General features: G+C 31.4%; 4 protein-coding genes across 12 annotated transcripts; 3 read left to right on the plus strand and 1 right to left on the minus strand.

The window, feature by feature from the left end:
- Window positions 1-358: 358 nt before the first annotated feature.
- Ssb-c31a (single stranded-binding protein c31A) lies at window positions 359-1,720 on the plus strand. 4 transcript variants are annotated; one of them, XM_089079972.1, is made up of 4 exons: window positions 359-476; window positions 899-962; window positions 1,050-1,275; window positions 1,374-1,720. In XM_089079972.1, exons 2-4 carry the CDS (start codon window positions 912-914, stop codon window positions 1,454-1,456), a joined length of 360 nt encoding a protein of 119 aa, XP_088936098.1. In that variant the 5' UTR covers window positions 359-476; window positions 899-911; the 3' UTR covers window positions 1,457-1,720. The 4 variants fall into 4 exon arrangements, with proteins under 4 accessions (XP_088936098.1, XP_088936096.1, XP_088936106.1 ...); XM_089079970.1 differs by having other exon boundaries at window positions 390-550; XM_089079980.1 differs by having other exon boundaries at window positions 418-550; window positions 873-962.
- An 869-nt stretch (window positions 1,721-2,589) lies between these two features.
- On the minus strand, window positions 2,590-11,100 carry LOC105425336 (uncharacterized). 4 transcript variants are annotated; one of them, XM_089079907.1, is made up of 10 exons: window positions 10,542-11,100; window positions 9,845-10,015; window positions 9,570-9,703; window positions 9,240-9,378; window positions 8,920-9,129; window positions 8,638-8,846; window positions 8,183-8,487; window positions 3,041-8,103; window positions 2,906-2,964; window positions 2,590-2,832 (listed from the first exon to the last, which is right to left on the minus strand). In XM_089079907.1, the coding sequence occupies exons 1-10, from the start codon at window positions 10,582-10,584 to the stop codon at window positions 2,734-2,736; spliced, it is 6,432 nt and encodes a 2,143-aa protein (XP_088936033.1). In that variant the 5' UTR covers window positions 10,585-11,100; the 3' UTR covers window positions 2,590-2,733. The 4 variants fall into 4 exon arrangements, with proteins under 4 accessions (XP_088936033.1, XP_088936038.1, XP_011634360.2 ...); XM_089079912.1 differs by having other exon boundaries at window positions 8,998-9,132; XM_011636058.3 differs by having other exon boundaries at window positions 8,920-9,132.
- A 225-nt stretch (window positions 11,101-11,325) lies between these two features.
- LOC105425337 (protein PET100 homolog, mitochondrial) lies at window positions 11,326-12,691 on the plus strand. 3 transcript variants are annotated; one of them, XM_089079994.1, is made up of 3 exons: window positions 11,331-11,533; window positions 11,618-11,758; window positions 12,321-12,691. In XM_089079994.1, the coding sequence occupies exon 3, from the start codon at window positions 12,333-12,335 to the stop codon at window positions 12,570-12,572; it is 240 nt and encodes a 79-aa protein (XP_088936120.1). In that variant the 5' UTR covers window positions 11,331-11,533; window positions 11,618-11,758; window positions 12,321-12,332; the 3' UTR covers window positions 12,573-12,691. The 3 variants fall into 3 exon arrangements, with proteins under 3 accessions (XP_011634361.2, XP_088936120.1, XP_088936125.1); XM_011636059.3 differs by lacking the exon at window positions 11,618-11,758 and having other exon boundaries at window positions 11,326-11,533; XM_089079999.1 differs by lacking the exon at window positions 11,331-11,533 and having other exon boundaries at window positions 11,547-11,753.
- A 147-nt stretch (window positions 12,692-12,838) lies between these two features.
- Rassf (Ras association family member) lies at window positions 12,839-17,891 on the plus strand. Its single transcript, XM_011636060.3, has 10 exons — window positions 12,839-13,313; window positions 13,728-13,822; window positions 13,925-14,055; window positions 14,303-14,378; window positions 14,466-14,606; window positions 14,685-14,858; window positions 14,939-15,430; window positions 15,513-15,795; window positions 15,884-16,103; window positions 16,164-17,891. The coding sequence occupies exons 1-10, from the start codon at window positions 13,274-13,276 to the stop codon at window positions 16,222-16,224; spliced, it is 1,713 nt and encodes a 570-aa protein (XP_011634362.2). The 5' UTR covers window positions 12,839-13,273; the 3' UTR covers window positions 16,225-17,891.
- Window positions 17,892-17,970: the final 79 nt, after the last annotated feature.

Below are 17,970 nucleotides of genomic sequence, written 5' to 3' on the forward strand. Positions count from 1 at the left end.
TTTTGTCGTTTTTTAAATGTTTATATTTTTATTTCTGTCAGTATGAAATTACAATCAGTAAGATTGTAAATAAATTATATTTTGATTAAAATTAAAATGAAGAATATCCAAATCACTCGTGACATTAATGAACTCATCTATTATAAATCGTTTACAGAAGATCCGTTTAATTTAATATTCATTTGTAACAATGTCTTTAATTTTAATTTGATTTAACTTATTCTTTTTATTTTTTTAATTTTTAAAAATTAAAATAAGACGAAAAAATAAATTAATAAATTAAAATTAATCTTTATTGATGGAAATTACCATAAAAAATCTTGTTAACATTTGTAATTTTGCACGAGATTCATCTTCTACTTAACGATACATAATGATTGGAAGATCATTGAAATTCCAACCAGATACGCATGCGCCAGATGTCCTGCGATCTCGAATCTGGAAATACTGCTCTATTTGCCAGAAGAATCAAGCTGGTACATATTTTCTAAAATAATTATACATTCATAATTTTGTAACAGTACCATAATATAACAAGAACGATTATAAGGTATTTGTTTGTGATACTCCTTTATAATTGATAGATATTTGCAAAAGATATTGATTCGTCTTGTGAAAACACGATAAATCGAATGAATTGAAAAGAGGTTACGTTTCTGCATGCGTATGTAACAACTATAAGATATAATGTAATATAGTGTAATATTTTAAAATGAGTATAGAATACACAAAGTATATTTTTAAGATAATAAATTTATTTATTTATACACAGTATTCGCCGTGTAAATGCCTATCACAAATGAGAATCATTATTCAAGTCTATGTAAAATATTAATAGTTGATTCATTAATCTCAACAATTTTTTTTTTAAGTTTTGTGACAGTGATTCTTCATTCAGTTTTAGAGCTGAAATGCCGAAGTCAAAAGAATATGTATCTGATACGGACAGTAGCAGCGAAGAAGTATTATTTTAAGTTTAAATTATATTATTAGTTGTATATAATTAATTTCTGTAATGTTATTTTACATTTATTTTTTTTATTTTGGAGGAAGTAAAGTCAAGTAAAAAAAAGCAAAAGAGAACCAGAGATGAAGATAAGCCAACAAAAGATGAGAAGAAACCGACAAAGAAAGCAAAAACAGAGGATGAAGAAACTATCTGGGATTTGGGCAACAATCGTCAAGTGAATGTGAGAAACTTCAAAGGCAAATATTATGTTGATATTCGAGAAATGTATTATGATAAGGATGGTGATCTGAAACCTGGAAAGAAAGGTATTGCACAGATAACAATTTTTGATTGATGATTCTATAATTAATTAGAAAAAAATATAGAGATTTATCAATAAAATATTTTTGTCTTAATTTTATAGGAATATGCTTAACCATGCAACAATGGCGAAAATTCATGGATGTTGTGGAAGATGTGGATAAAGTGGCGAAGTCAAAGTCTTAATTCCAATTCTTATGAATTTTGATTTAAATGTATTTTATATTCATAACTTTTCCAACGTTAAGGTTTAAAAATATGTAATCATACCATATTTTTTTTCTAAGTATCAGATTACAATTCTGTGAAACTCAAGACATGAAATGTAAAAGTGTATTATTTAGTAGTTATATTTTTATTTATGAAAATTACATTTATTAATTTGTAATAAAAAATTAATTTGCTATTCTGCTTTTATATAAAAAATAAATGGTAAAATCCTGTAAATTATTAATGTTGTATTTGGTATTATAAAGTTTCATGCATTTTTCAAAATTATTTATATCACACATCTGTTGTGTACTAAAATGTCATCGTAACAATTTTTAATTTTTGTGTAATACTATATAGTGTTACATACAATGTATAACTTCAAGTATTTCGACATTTGTCAAAAAAAACAGTTCCTTTTGAGTTATTGTTATATTAAATAAAAATAAAATTCAATATTGAATTTTATGTTATGTTTAATGTTGTCTATCACAGTACCATTAAAAATTTGTGATTTTCATATTGGAGTTGATATGTATTCAATCGTTCACATTTATTGTCTTTTCTATTTTTCACTTCACAACTGTCTTTTTATAACATCATCAAAAATCGATCGTAAGAATAATATTTACTAGTCTTGTTAATATATTTACATTTATATTTATGTATTAAACTACTTTACATTTTATATATATATATACACATATATATACATATATATATAATGAATTTATTTTTAATATAATATTATGATTATTATATTTGTAATTAAGAAGAATAATCATAATATTTTTGAGATATTCTCAATAGCGATATCCAAATTTCTACCAATATATCCCCAAGATGGAGATTATCGCATGCTACAACACAAACAATTATGAAGTGAAGAATCGTAGGATAATAAACGTAAATACTAATACATTAATTCTAAGTTCCAAATTACAAATCTTCAATAGCGCTGATCCATCACATATAAATTATTTAAGTTTCAAACTTGCTTAAAATATTTAAAATAACCTTTAAATTGAAAGAAAATAAATATTTATATAAAACGCAAAATAAAATCTAAATTAAAAAGAATGATGGAAAAAGGCTAATTATAAAAATGATTTTGATGTCACAAAAAGTTGTATAAATATTAAATAATTTAGATACTATCACTAACAAAGTATTCTAATATTTTACTTATATATAATCATATAAAAATAGAAAAGATATTTACAAGCTTTATATACATATATACAATAGAGTATTTATTCAGGTCCATGAACTGTAGTTAAGAATTTATTCAGATCTACTTCATCTAGATTATTGAGTAATGTTTGTGGATCAGTCGTGCATTTCTTCTCAACCTTAAGAAAAAAAAGGCAATTATATTACATTATTCTTAGAAACAACATAATTATTAATAGATTATTTTATTACCTGTTTTGTTTCTTTTGTTTCTGACAACTTTCTCTTTCGATTTTTGATAATATCTGATACTAAATATTAATTTTTTTAATATTATATAACATCCCTTATGACAAATAATAAAGTATTTGTATAAAATAAACTTACCTTTTTCCTGCTTATCCAGTTTTTGCTTTTTCTTTGTATCAGATTGCGTATTATTATTAGTTTTATTTGTTGCAGCAGTTTTAATAATTATCTTCTTCGTTTTAGCTTTTAATGGCTCGTCCATAGGAGATGACGTAGCCAAAGGCTTTGCGGCATCATCTTTTAAATTAAACGCATCCATCTGTTTGTTGGGTGTTTCGCAAACTTTCTCATTTTTTACGCGTGGTTTTTTGTTAATTGTCCGTTTTTTAGATTTTGGTGGAAGATTAAATATTTCTTCAAATTCGGTAGCTTTCATTATTTTGATGCACTCAACGGGATTTGGATCCGAAAGATCGGCATAATTGATTTCAATCTGTAATTCATGTCCGCTGTATCTTCTCCTTCTCTTCCTTATTGGTGCAGTATCGTCATACACGAAATGATATTCGGCTTTATAATTATGACTTTGGACCGTTTGATGCGATTCATTATCATTTCCGGTTTCGTGTTCTCTTTGCTCTTTGTATTGATTTTCATTTTGATTTTTATCACTGTGCGAATGCTCCTTCTTGGATGCCGGTACTAATTGCAGACATTGAAGAACGGTCGATAACTCCTCTTTAGGATTTTCGACAACATTAACATTCTCCTTGCCAGGAACAAGATTAGAGTTTTGAGTTTCTACATCAGGGATAATTGGCGGATATTTGGTGTTATTATCTTTCATATTTACGGTCAAAGATGTTTTGTAATCATTTTCGTCATCACTAAATAAATCGCGCTTTACTTGATCTACCTTATATCTTAATATTTTATAAGATTCGGATTCATCGATATGATTTGGTTGTCTTGATTTATTTATTTTATCTTCCGTCTGATCACGATTTTCTTGTTGTAGTTTATCCAAAGCTAACATTTCTTGTACAACGATATGTTTCTCCGAATTTGTTTCTTTCAAAATTTTTTCTTGCTCTATATTATTTTTAAGTGTTTCTCCTGTTTCTTCTTTTTCGATATTATTTTTAATATCATAATTTTTTTCAATCTCTTCAATATTTAATTTTTCTTTCAAATGTTCTTGACTTTCTGAGGAATTTTTATGCGATTGCATAGACTCACCTTTCTTGCAATTTTCAAGATTATCTTTCACGTCACAAATATTATTTTCATGTAATTGTTTTTTCACATTATTATCTAGTGGTTTGTCATTGTTATTTTTATAATTTGTCAAGTTAGAGTCTGTATCTTTTGATGTACTAGCTTGATTTGTCTTCTTTTCATTATTGCATTTGTTTGCAAGACTTTGTGTTTGTGACTCAAATTTTCTTCGCGTATTTTTTCTCAAAGTTTCTTGTCGATTATCCTGTGATTCTATATTTTTATTAACATCTTTGGAATATCTCGCCGGTGGACGTATGATTCGTTTTCCTCTACCAAACTTCTTCAGAGTGTCAGCAACTTTACCTGTTAAAATACGTTTACGATTCGTCGCAGGAAGATTCAGTTTTGAATTATCTCTGATTTTTGCCATAATACGTTGTCGTTTTTCTTCTAGTAATTGCTTATGCATGAATTTATCGTGCACAGGTGCGCTTGGCTCACACTCGGATTGACACTCGTGTTTAATCGATTTTAAAGGCTCGATGATAAATTTTGATGAACCTGGCTGAATACATTGTATATCTATTATCTTTGGTAGCGCTTTCGTTTTGTTAATCGGCAATTTATTGCTACTCTGTTTTGATAATTTTTCATCTTCCGTTATAATTGCCGATATCTTTGTCGTCAAATTAGTCAGAGATTCTACTCCGCTTTTTGAGCTACTAGGCGTTTCCGAAATATCAGCTTCGTTTAATAGAGTCTCATCTTTAGCGGGGGTTTCCTTCAACGTATTCTGTATTTCATTGTCTGTTTTTGCGATCGCGAATACTTTTCTCGGCGAAGATTCCATTTCGGTCAACGCGTTATTTGATTGTTTACAAGCATCGTTTGGTATATTCATCAATGCATCGGTTGTATTTTTCGGTGCATTAAGGTTTTTTTCTGCGAAATCGCTATTGCTGTCTGTACTCATTTTACTTTGACCTTTATCGCATTTTCCATTTGGTGAACATGTATTCGTTGATGTATTTGTGTTCGAACTACTGGATGTAGATGAAGACGATGAAGATGATGACGTACCGGATGATGAGGAACTACTCTCCACAGAATTGTGCGAGTCATTGGCGTCGACTACTGTTTCACAATGCTCATTTATGTCTTTAAATTCGTTTATCTCTATTAAATCTACTTGACGATCTATTACAATAGCAGCGTTGAGTTCTGGTGAATTAACTAAATCTTTCGACGTAGATGCAATTTTGAACTCCTTGATAGCCTCTTCCCTCGGTAAATTCTCCTTAATCACTTCGAATTCCGTTATTTCTAGTTTAGAGGAGGATGTTTGATAAGTATTATCGGAAGCAAGGCTGTTGTGCATCGAATGTAATTTTATATGCGATGAAGATAGGATAGGTGATTCTTGTGTATTGCTATCTTTAGGTTTTAAATCAGAATCCTGGACTTGCTCAGAGGTGGGTTTATAATATGAGGAATTGTATTCGCCTCTCTTTATGATATCTCTAGTCGTCTCTTCTTTTGGAGTTATAGCTACGCCCGGAGTTATCGGAAATTCCGGCGTGGTGATAAAACTACGTATTTTAGTAGAGTCTTCACTGACCTTGATGAACGGTGTAATGAGACTACTACTGGGACTCAGTACTCTCGGTGTCGGTGGAGGTCCCGATACGTTGTCGAATTTTCTAGGTGTTTCCAAGTTTATCATATCGGGCATTCGTAAGATATGTTGTGTACTGTCAGCGGATAAAATTTTCGAGATTTCAGATGTCTGCGAATTGATTTGCGTGACCTCCGCAGTCTTTCCTCTTTCGTTATCGAGTTTCTTCAAATTAGTCGATATTGTCTTTAATTGTGCATATTTTTTTACAGGTTTTTTTTCGGCTATTGTCGCATCACTAGTTGTAGCATCCACTTTCGCAACTGTTTTATGAATATTGATTGAATCTGAAATTTTATCTGATTTATTCGTAGTAGAATCTATAATAATAACGGCAGTTTTCACATTTTCTTTCCCGTTATTTTGCAGTTCTGTTATTTTTCTGTTGTTTCCTTGAGAATTCTCTTCCGGTTCATTGTAATCTTCATGCTTACACTTTCTGTTTACTTTCGGATTATTGCAATTTTTTTCTTCATCACTGCTTTTTGTTGATGAATTACATTTAATCTTTTTACGTATCTCGCAATTCTTATCTTTTATAGAACTTTTTCTTTTTTTTGTAGGCTTCTCTGATTTTTGCGGTTCATCTTGTCCATTCGACTCTATACACTTGCGTAAATCAGCATCCCAACTGCCCATAAGCGGTTTAGACGGCTTACGTTGAATGACTTTATCCTCAGAAGAAGAACAAGACGCACTAGTACTCCCATGTGGAGACACTTCACCTATAATAACGCCAACGCCATTACATTTGTCCCAACCACCCATGAGTTTAGGCGCAGGACTTCTAGTAGCTATGGGAATTCTATAAGACTGACAGATTTTTATCGGACTCTTCTGCTTTTGAGTGGAAGTATTAGAAATTAACGGTGATCTAAATAACGAAGTCCTACAGACGGACTTTAAACGTTTTGTCGACGTGGACGAGAACGGGGTGTTTCCATCTGCGTTAGTTTTTCTAGTTGAACTCGTTGTTCTCGTAGGAGTGCTAAAGTCAAGTGCTCTTATATGACTGCTTCGTTTGCGCGGCGTAGATAAGCTTAATCTATGATTTTTGGACCTACTTTTTAACAGGGATTTTGGTGTGCGTTTAGTTATAACATTATCAACGTTTTTAGGTAATTGCTCATTGTTATTTGCCGTCGTGTTCCTCGCATTTTCCATCACGGGTGCCAAATCAATATCTGAAAGATTGTGGCTTTGGTTGGTCTTAGTACAATTAAATTTTAAATACGGAGAAAACCCACTACCCGACAAGCTGATATTTTCCTCCAGGTTAATCGTAGGCATATTGGTGCTGTCCAATGACGTTTTAGCATTGGTTTCATTACTATAAAGCGTTATCGATTCGCTTCCAACGATCTTACCTGTTTGAGTAGGTTCTATCGGATTCAATATCTGTTGATCAATACTAATTGGTACTATCGCGTCAGTTTTATGTACAACTTTTAATTGTTTGTTAACATCACCATTATTCCTCTTTGAATGTAATAATCCTACTTGAATTGTAGAATTTGGTTCTATTATAGCTGGCAGCGTTTTGGCTATTGGTACTTTTTGCGCTACATTTACTGTCCTTAAAAATAGAGTTTCCACGGTTTCTTCAATTCTATTTGGATCTTTCGGAGCGATCGGAATAAAACGCGAAGTAGAAGTCGAAGTTATAGTTGAACGATTTATAAAAAGATTGTTTACCTCATCTTTCGAACACATTATCAACGTTGGCATGGTCATGATTTCGTGTTCTGTTATGGGCTGAATTGCGTTAGGCTGAATGGAATTAGACTGTCTATCGATAATCGTTTGATCGCGTTTAGGTTTTGTAGGTCGTGGTCGCTTTACCGTGGCCTTTTTAACTTTAGACTGTACGTTATTTGCAGGTAGTATAACATTATTACCTTTATCTATGTCTTCCGAGGTTAAGGACTTTATAGTTGTATCGTCTTTGTTTTCTATAGATGCGATCGTTTGTATTATTTGTCCATTATTATCATTTGAGGTTATTAATTCTTTCGTATCAAGAATTCTTTTTTCATTATCAGGCACATTATTAATAATATTAGCATTTATAATACTCAACACTGCGGCTGCATTTTGATCTTCCAATGCAGTCTGATCTTTTTCTTGGTCTCTCGCTTTCTCAATTTCGTCTTCAAGTCTATTGTACTGTTGTCTTGAAGAACTACGGAGCCTATGTTTCAAAGGCACATCCGCTATACCATCTTCTGCAACAACTTTGTCTGTCACTATCGGTTCAGGTGAACTAACGCGGTCTGCTACTGTTTCAATTTGTTTCTCCTGTAGACTAAAAACATTACAATATTTTAAGAACATAACATTCAATTAATAACAGAACACTTAAAGAATAAAATATATATACGTACTCATTAACCGATTTTGGACTTAGTTTTCCTTCGCCATCTTCCTCTGGACTTGTATCCGTTTCCGTATGTGGTCCAATGATCTCATTAAGAAACTTTTCGAAAACAGGATCAGATTCCGTTGCTTCAACAATCGATTTAATAGCATTATTTAATTCAGTCATGATCGAAGTGTTTCCTTCACCAACCATGGATTCATTCAGATTTTCATCCTTGAAAGATAGATCCGTAGGAATGATCGCTTTGTTGATATTTTCTGCAATACATTCTTGTAACTCTGTACGATTCAAGATTTCTTTTGTCAATATCTGAAAATATATATGAATAGACATTTAATATTATTTTATTAATGGTTTATATGTTTATAAATATAAACATAAAAAAAAAGTAGAAAATTATGTTTATAAATATAAACATAAAAAATATAAGTAGAAAATTAATATCACTTAGATGCTTACACTGAGATTTTCAATAGGTTCGTCATTAGATTCAGACTCTGACTCGGGTATTTCATAAGGAATAGTTTGTACTTCTGTACTAGAGAAACTTAATAGTTCCTCCGTGCTTGTGGCTGTAGTATATCGTGTAGGTAATGCGCTGCTTGCGCTTTCTTCCTTTCTTTTATCATCAATGTCCATTTCGCAACTTCGCACACTCGAGACATCATCTATAGAAAAATTAAAAAACTGTAATAAACAGCTTCGGCTATTAATTTATGTAACTACTATTTTTATGATTACCTAAACTCATTCGAGTACTACTATATATATTTTTATCACGTGTGGTAATATTTGTACTGTTATTTTTATTAGAATTACATTGTCTGTGAGACTCCTGCGTGTAATTGTCATCTCTCTTTTCAACTGTATGAGCAACACATTCCATCTGCTTTAAATCAATATTTCCAGGCAGACTTTCTAACGGGGTTGTGTCAACATTGTGGCAACTTCCTGCTACATTTCAATATTATAATTTTATCAAAGTTTTACATTATATGTCATAAACAATAAGTAAAAAAAAAAGGGAAAAAGGGGAAAAAAGAAAAAAAAAGAAAACATACGCGGACTCATAATGTCAGATTGTTGTACTGAATTCAATTGGTTTCTAATATTGCGTTTATTCCGTTCACTATTACTGTGATGTCTTTTGCGCATATTGCTTGCAGTAATAGGTGAGCCACTTGATGTTTGTACATTACTCTGTAAAATATAAGAAAACAAATTACACAATTTAAGTATTTAAAAAATCATATTTAATTATAATATACAAACACAGGAACTTATTTTATAAAGCTTTTTTTCTATTTGAGATTGAATATCAATTATATCTATAAGAATTTTTTATTACATTCATAATACTGTAACTGTACAGCAATTAACCAATAAATCACCTGTGAAGGTACATTTATGTTTACAACAAATCGCTGACCACGTGGCTCTTCAACAAGAAATTTGAGTTGTTCCATTAGATCCCCACAGTGTTTTAATTGCTCACAATCAGTGGCCTTGCTTAATCGTTCTTGAACTGCAAGAAATAACATGTTTAAACATAAACAAATATCTACAATATATAAAATCCAAATCTATCTATCTATTCATTTAGTATTTTATTTAAATAAATTCAAACATAATATATAATATATAAATAATATAGTATATTATTTACTCATAGCACTAATGGCAGAAAACTTTTCAACAATATCAATCAACGTTAAACCGTTGACTCTGGTGCTGAATCTCCTGCCATGTGAAAGTACTGCACGACATTCTTGCAAGTGTGGAGATGTTTCTAAAAACAATTTGGCTGCTTCAGTACACTTTTGATCTTCTAAATAACCTGAAAATAGAGAATTTATTAATACAGTTATAATTCAAATCAACATATTGATATTATAAAAAATACAATATAAAAACCAAAAACAGAAAAATATTCCTGAATAATAGATGACCAAAACATTATTCTCAGTTGTTCATTTCTTTTCCCTTTCAAAACTTAGACATGCGGAGAACATAGTTGAAACAAAGAGAAATATCATTATTATTAAAATCTCTTTCAGTTTATCAAAAACATTTTATTTGCATAATTATATAATTTAATGTTTAACGCGTTGTATCTAAATACAAATGGTATTTCTAGTTGCAAGTTCACTTGCATCTTGGACGAAAAAGGTAAGACCATGAAATTGCGTAAAAGAATTCGCTGATACAAAAAAAATCATATTATCTTCAGCGAATCGATCGTGACATTATTGTCACGATAAAGAAATGCCTGGCAAAGCTTGGCTACAAAGAAGCCAAGATTATGGCGTTCCCGCCTGTGAAAGGTTACGCGTTCGCGGGTATTGCGATCGTCTCGATCTTACCGAGAATTAATCTAGCGATCTCAGACGGTAGGAGGGCTTCCATGGTCACGTTGAAAATATACGTCGGCGATCCCGAGATCTCATCGAAGCGCCTGGGCCGTCACGGTCCAGGTAATCAAACAAAGCTCTTCTTAACACGCAACTGCGTCTCAGCAGTCACAGCGAATGGCAAACATTTGTAAGTGCACTGCTACCAACGTGCACTCTAGCTGTTTCCTTCCGAATTCTCAGCTTTCTCGATGCATCCGAAAACAAGCGACGTTTCGCCGTTCTTCTCGTATACAATAAGAAATAAAGCTACCTCGACGCCAACGTGTTTATCATGATTATCCACGCACATACAAGTCTATCGATCACGCGTAGGTTCGACATTTCGTTGGATCTTCCTGTTCCTTCGCACGCGCTTGTCATACGGAAAATTCATCTCGCGTCGAATGTAAGATTCGACTGAAGACGAAAAGAGGACAACAACGCTTGAAAAATCTGTGAAAGGAAAGCTCTCTCGTTTTCCGTTTTCAAACTTATATTTCGCGCCTGCGTTTGAATCCACCACCCACAACATCGCCATTTTTACAATTGGCACTGACGGGACGAACGCCAGGTGTCCTGTTACATACAATAGTTTCTATTACACATTGAAGTTGTAACATATTATGTATGTAACAGATTATATTATTATATTTTCAATAAAATATTACCATCACAATTTCATTTTTTATTAACTTAATACCATTTCTCTTTATATAATCAATCTTTATATATCAATCTTTATATATCAATTCTTATTCTCATTCAAATTTTTCTACACAACTAAGCAGAAGGCTTAATAATAAAAAATAAGCCAAAAATTGATCAATTTGTTGTAAAATTTTAACAAATTGCGATTGGTAATTTCAATAGAATAATTGGCCGATTAAATCGGAATTGGTCCTAGGTTTGATTTTATATTGAAGCGATTAAAACTTTGATGGAAACTGGATCATATATCAATGGTATGTTCTACTTAATGCTTATGTGATCTAAGCATTTGTTTGTCCTTATTTAATGTTCGATAAATAACAAAGATAAAATAATAGTGAATATGATGAACGACAAATGGAACATAGCCATAAAGATTGAAGTCTGCTGGATACCCGGAATGTAGAACCCTAACCTAAAACAGTCTTCTTGAAGTGCTCTTTTTAATGCGATAATTTTCTTTTCTAAACATCTGTAAGGTACATTGCTGTAATATCTGTGATATTTTTTTATACTGATTGTAACTACATTTCCAAATAGCGTTGTCATATCTTTAATGTCTACTATCGATAGCTAGATTCGACTGCTATGTTTATGTTTTTGTTAAATATAAATAAAGATAAAAAGAATTTCTATTTCAAGAAATACGGTATAATCTTCTGTAATTATGAAACCTTAACAATAACAAAGGAAAAAAATTAACAATTGACAAATATATTAGCAAAATATATATAGAAATGTTATTTTTATTTTGCATGATTAGAAACTTTTATGAAAAATATTAATAGATATAAAAAATAATAATAGTTGTAATAAAATAAAATGATAATAGAAAATAACAACTGTTGTATGTAGCACATTTGATTTTAAGCTAGTAATTCAGAAGTCAAATATTTTACTTTTCTTTTTATAAAACAAGCATAAAAAGAAGATATTTGATTTGACTCAATTCAGACTCAGGAAAGCAAATATGTTATTAATATGATTAAGCTATAATTGAATAGGTAATAGAAATAGTTATAATTGTGAATATTTTTCCAGATATTTAAAAAGATGGGTTGGATATTAGAAGTGGCTAAGATGTTTATGTATATATCATTTCCTGTTGGAATATTTCACTATGTAAATCAGCCAGCTTATTTTGAAAAGTGGGTGATAAAAGCAAAAGAGGAATATTACCCATCTGAAAGTAGGCAGGCGAACAAAGAATTAGAAGACTTTATTTATGAGTTTAATGCTAAATATGAAAGGAAACAATTGGATGCTCTTGAGAAACAGAGCAAGAAGAACTAATGAAGAAAATATATTGTTGTAATGTTTCTAATTGTATAATAATATTTATAAGGACTAGGATAACAAAATACCTTTGGTATAATTAATTAGAAATAAAAATACTAATAGTCTATCTTTAATATTGACATTTCTTTGTATCTTCAAAGAAGCTTTCCTTACTAGGTACTATCTTCGAATTTTGAACCTACTATTGTTAGCATCTTGTTTTCTAAAAGTGAAATTGATTCTTCGTAAATTATTTGTACATCTGTAAAGAGCATAGATCTTTTCATTACATAAAAGAAATAAAGAAAATATAAATAAATAAATAAAATCGACTAGAATATATTCTTCTATTATAAAAAAATATAAAATTACTGATTTCTCACATCTCTTTCTCTATTTTTGAGAAAAAAGCAATTGTTTGATTCTGACAATCTTTTTAATGAATTTGTGTTTTACCATCAACACAAGCAAATTTATGAAGGATGAGAGTAGATCTAGGTGGCGTTTGAGACATGCGGAGCAGAGAGAATAGCGGCAGAATGTCTTCCTCCTTTGTGGAACAACAGTTACTATGCTAGTAATGTCTGTGTAATTAACTCGTATGATACTTTCAATGAGCGGAATGCTTTGCTAATGTAAACAAAATGGTTTAAAACCGTTGTGGCTCCGACGAAAACACGTCCGTTTGTTCTACCGTGTGCCAAACATTCGTCACGATGTGGAAGTGTCACAAATGCGGGAAACCCGTTTTCTTCGGTGAGTTTTAACGATTCGCAATTTGTGAGATGCAGTGTGTCTCTGACAAATATCACCGCAAATCGGAGCGATCGGTTTGCAGAACGTCATGGATGTCGTAGAGAACATTTGGTCACGCCTTACATTGAATTAAATTAATAATTAATTAAATTGATAATTATATATAATTTAAATTGATAATTATATATCTGTAAGAGAACTATCATCCATTATTATTGCATTATTTTGATTGTTTATGATATTTAGAATTGATGTACACATAAAATAACAGCGTAAAAAATATATTAGTGTTAATCTTATCATTATTATTTTGAGAATTCTAATTTTCACAATTCTGAGAATTGTAATTCTTATAATTCCGAGAAAAAGAATTTAAATTTGGATGCGTGATTTGAACAAACATCAATTTTTTAGCTGAACGCAAACAGTCTTTGGGATACGATTGGCATCCAGAATGTTTACGATGTGAGGAGTGTGGGAAGCGATTGAATCCTGGGCAACATGCAGAGGTAATACAAACTAATCATTTTGTTCTTTTATGAATTATAAGTTAATATTTCAAATCAGATAGTAGAATATTATAATGTATGATTTGTTCCTGTGTTAATTAGCACAAAGGCGTGCCTTATTGTCATGTTCCTTGCTATGGAGCATTATTTGGACCTCAATTATTCGGCCATGGTACAAGAGTAGAATCACATACAAGTTTTGGGAAGAAAGAAAGTCGACCATCTTTGCCGAGGTAAAGATATAGGAATTTTATATTTTAATTAATAAATTTATTTGTATAAAAAATTATATTTTATTTTATAATTTTGTATTTATTATTTTAATACAGATATAGATAGAAAAAATCCAAAGAACTATGTTTCAGTAAATTTGTATAAACTAAATAATATAATAATAATAATAAAATAATATAATATAATAATAAATATTATTATTAGCTAATTATTTAAATAGTTTTATAGAAATAAGTATGCTTTTAGATCGCATTTAGAATCCAAGCTGAAAGTTTTTAATCAGTATTATGAAGGCAAAAGTGGAGGAATCCGAAGTCGTGAGGTAAGAAAGGACTTGATACAACTATAAATTCTTATTATATTCTTATTATAAAAGATATTTTTATAAATAAATAACAATTTGAAATAGGTCAATGGAAGATTAATACTAGAAGGTGCATTAAGAATTTACTGGGGAGTACGTGGTGTAATTCATCTGAAGGAAGACGACGATCAGCGCACAGTAGTTACTGCACGAAATAGAAACTCGTGCAGACACAGTGTTTCTGAGGTTTTACTTTTATTTATTCTATTTATGTTTGGTAAATATAATAATGATATGTTTATTTATTGTTTTTAATTGTGATAGGATGTCGAAGATGAAGATAAGCCAGATGAATTATCTAAGAACACATTGGACAGCAATACGGAGAATAATACAAAATCCATTCCAACATCACCCGAACATTTAAAGAGTCTCACTTTGCCCATGAAACTAGATGTCAAAAATATGGAATGGGATGAGCTGGATGAGCTTCTACAGGTTTTATTTTTAAATACATCTACAATCAATTTATGAAACAAATATATATAATAAATATAAACTCAACTATATAATTGTAGGTTGAACGAAAGATCGAAGATGGCGATAAATTATATCAGACAATGCCTGAGAATCTTCCATCATTAAGTTCACAATCTAGTGTGGATACGCCACCACTCTCATCTCAGTCAAGTCTCGATCGATCAGATTCTCGGGAGAATTCGAAAACGAACAGTCCCAGTCATCAAACTAGCCGAGACAATGATAGTAGCATAAACAGCACGCCGACGCACAGCATAGGTAGTTCTTCCAGTACAGACACACCTGTCTGTAATCTAGGAGTTTCTAATAGAAATGGTACGCTTCGAAGAGTAGAATACTTTGATAACTTAGAGAAAAGCACCGGTAATAAATCGATTAGCACTGACGACAGCTGGATTGAAAAGGGTCTGAACCGATCATTGTCCGGTCCTGATTGTCTTCAGAGACACAGAACTGATAGTGACACGGATTCGGTAAATTCTTTCAGAGAGGACGACAATATGACCATGTCTACGGATAGTGGATTAGAGGTGTTGAATATAAATTATGAATATTTATCCATCAGTTATATGTTTTTAAATGCATATATCAATATATTTTTCCTCGTTGTAGCTGGATGGCGTAGTTTTGCGTCGCAAGCAAGGCTCTACCGCAATTAGACGACGCCCGGGCGGCAGACGTCAATCGCGAAGCCGATTACGACGTCGTTGCTCGATCAACGGTCATTTTTATAATCGAGAAACTAGTTTCTTTACTCCACCTCATGGTTCACAGATGTCCGTGTGGGTAACAAGTCTAGTGAATACTCAGGAAGTTATTAATCTTATGCTGGACAAATATAAAGTTGATGCTAAGTCTGACAACTTTGCATTATTCGTCGTCCGCGACAATGGTGGTAAGAAAACTATGATTATCTAAGAAAAATTTAAATTGACTTATTTATTATTATATTTTCTTTCACTGCGTGCAATCTATATTTTCAGAGCAAAGAAGATTGAAGGATGACGAATATCCTTTGGAAGTCAGAGTAGTCTTGGGTCCGCACGAAAACGTTGCGCGATTATTTCTGGTCGATAAATTGTCCACACCTGAAATCAGTTCTGATGTCGCGCAGTTTCTCAATTTGTCTTTAACAGAATGTGAAGGTATAGTGCAACGTTATTACTTCGAGGAAGAGCGTCAGATTCTCCTTTTGAAAGAAAAGTAAGTACCTACAATAATATATATCAATAAGAATCGCATCACATAAATTGAATATTTCAGATATAAAGAGATGCGAAAAAGAATAAAACAAAGAATGGAGGAGTTAAAAGTTCGATTATAGGTAGAATGATGAATGAATGTATGCATGGATATCCACGCAATTATTTTTATAAGCGCTTAAAACATTTTCTCTATAAAGAGAAATATTCATGTGGCAAGAATCTATAACTCATACCGCGCCAAAATGGTATTGGTATATAGGTATGTATTACAATAACATGACACAATCCACGACGTAAAGCATTTTTTAAATATCGTACAATATGCGCCTGCATTTCAGTTTTATTTGTAGCTTGACACTTTGTTATATTCTCTTTTCGTTTTGAATTTCGTTTCTGTTGCATTTATCTATAATCGTTATATATGGAAATGCTATTAATTAGTGTACTTTAATATGGATAAGGAGATTGAATCTCTGGTGATTTCATATCAAATTTTCCTTTATCAGAGATAATATTATGTGATAAACGTAATATGTGAAATATGTTGTTCTTATATTTCGTTATATGATTTTCTGAATAACTAATTTAAATGAAAAATGCTGCAATATTTTTGATTTGTTTTATATTGAAGGCGAAGCGATTAGGGATTCGAGCAATATTAATGTGAAATAATTATTGCTTATAAAATTAAAACAATGAAAAATCGAACAGAATTATATTCGATGTTTCTCTGCGAATTTATAATCGCGAATTTATAATCATGTAAAATTCTACTGTCACGATGAATAGAACATTGTGTTTTATCACAATTTTTCAGCATTCCGCGACATCTCGATAAAGTGATAAAAAGCAAACGTATTTTTCTACCGGTTTTTAGAGGGGATCCATTTATTGAACGAGAAGTCATTTTTTTATTGAATAGATGTCAATGATAATAACTGTTAAGAATTTAAAGTTTTCTATCCTTTGCATGTCAACGTGGCTTAGATATAAGTGGATACACACATTACGTATTCAGTCGTACACAATTGCTGTCAGATACTCTGATATCGCAATCCGAGACTATTGTTGTGCGAAACAAATTGCAGGGCGCAAAACAAAATGCCGCACGCAGCAATTAATCGTCAGAATATTGTAACGCGCCACGAATCTATGGAATCACCGTTTCAAGCTAGTCATGTTTCACGCTTAGTCACTGATATCGATTGCATCCATCCCATTTTCACATAGAGGCCAAAAGCGACATATACTGAGCCACGTTTACGTACAAAATACATTGTATATGCTCTCGATCTGCCAGTTTAGAATAATAAATGACGAATACGATACACGTAATGAAGCTATATATATTAATAATATTTAGTATATCTCTATAGAAATGTATTAAAGGATTATAATAACCTCCTATAGCTGGTAGGCAGCTTTCATTAGCAGTAAAGAACATAATCCTCATGATGATATATCGATTAACAAAACAGATCGCATTATTGTGACGTTAGAATAAGTTTATCGATTGACGATCGATTAACCATTTTCTACTGCTAATAAATGATACATATGAGCGTATAATTTTTTATACGCCAATTATAGCCAGATAATACTCCAAAATAATCATGACATGTTGAATACATTTTGCGCCAGAAAGGAATAAAGTGCGAAATTGAAAGTAAATATCTGAAATATTGTGACAGGAAATATTGTATAAAGAAACCTGGTTGAATTGATATGGATCTTGTAATGTCGTTGACAGAATAATAAAATGATATAGTTGCTTCTTTTATACATATATCTTCGTTCTGTTTCCTTGAAATAAAAGGAATGTTTCGGAGAGGTTTGTAGATATGGATCTAACCCATCTAAATCTT

Source organism: Pogonomyrmex barbatus, unplaced genomic scaffold (genome assembly GCF_055798465.1).
Source record: "Pogonomyrmex barbatus isolate J1 unplaced genomic scaffold, ASM5579846v1 scaffold1, whole genome shotgun sequence".
In the NCBI taxonomy this organism is placed as follows: Eukaryota; Metazoa; Arthropoda; class Insecta; order Hymenoptera; family Formicidae; genus Pogonomyrmex; species Pogonomyrmex barbatus.

What these genes read in the sequence shown, in the direction of transcription:
- Ssb-c31a (XM_089079972.1), top strand. Translation starts at nt 912, where the DNA reads ATGCCGAAGTCAAAAGAATATGTATCTGATACGGACAGTAGCAGCGAA. An exon ending in CGGACAGTAGCAGCGAAGAA is followed by an intron (nt 963 to 1,049) that starts GTATTATTTTAA and finishes TTTATTTTGGAG; the next exon opens with GAAGTAAAGTCAAGTAAAAA. An exon ending in TCTGAAACCTGGAAAGAAAG is followed by an intron (nt 1,276 to 1,373) that starts GTATTGCACAGA and finishes TTAATTTTATAG; the next exon opens with GAATATGCTTAACCATGCAA.
- LOC105425336 (XM_011636058.3), bottom strand. Translation starts at nt 10,584, where the DNA reads ATGGAAGCCCTCCTACCGTCTGAGATCGCTAGATTAATTCTCG. An exon ending in AACCTATTGAAAATCTCAGT is followed by an intron (nt 8,488 to 8,637) that starts GTAAGCATCTAA and finishes ATATATTTTCAG; the next exon opens with ATATTGACAAAAGAAATCTT. An exon ending in ACTGGATAAGCAGGAAAAAG is followed by an intron (nt 2,965 to 3,040) that starts GTAAGTTTATTT and finishes ATTAATATTTAG; the next exon opens with TATCAGATATTATCAAAAAT.
- Rassf (XM_011636060.3), top strand. Translation starts at nt 13,274, where the DNA reads ATGTGGAAGTGTCACAAATGCGGGAAACCCGTTTTCTTCG. An exon ending in AGCTGGATGAGCTTCTACAG is followed by an intron (nt 14,859 to 14,938) that starts GTTTTATTTTTA and finishes ATATAATTGTAG; the next exon opens with GTTGAACGAAAGATCGAAGA. An exon ending in CTACGGATAGTGGATTAGAG is followed by an intron (nt 15,431 to 15,512) that starts GTGTTGAATATA and finishes TCCTCGTTGTAG; the next exon opens with CTGGATGGCGTAGTTTTGCG.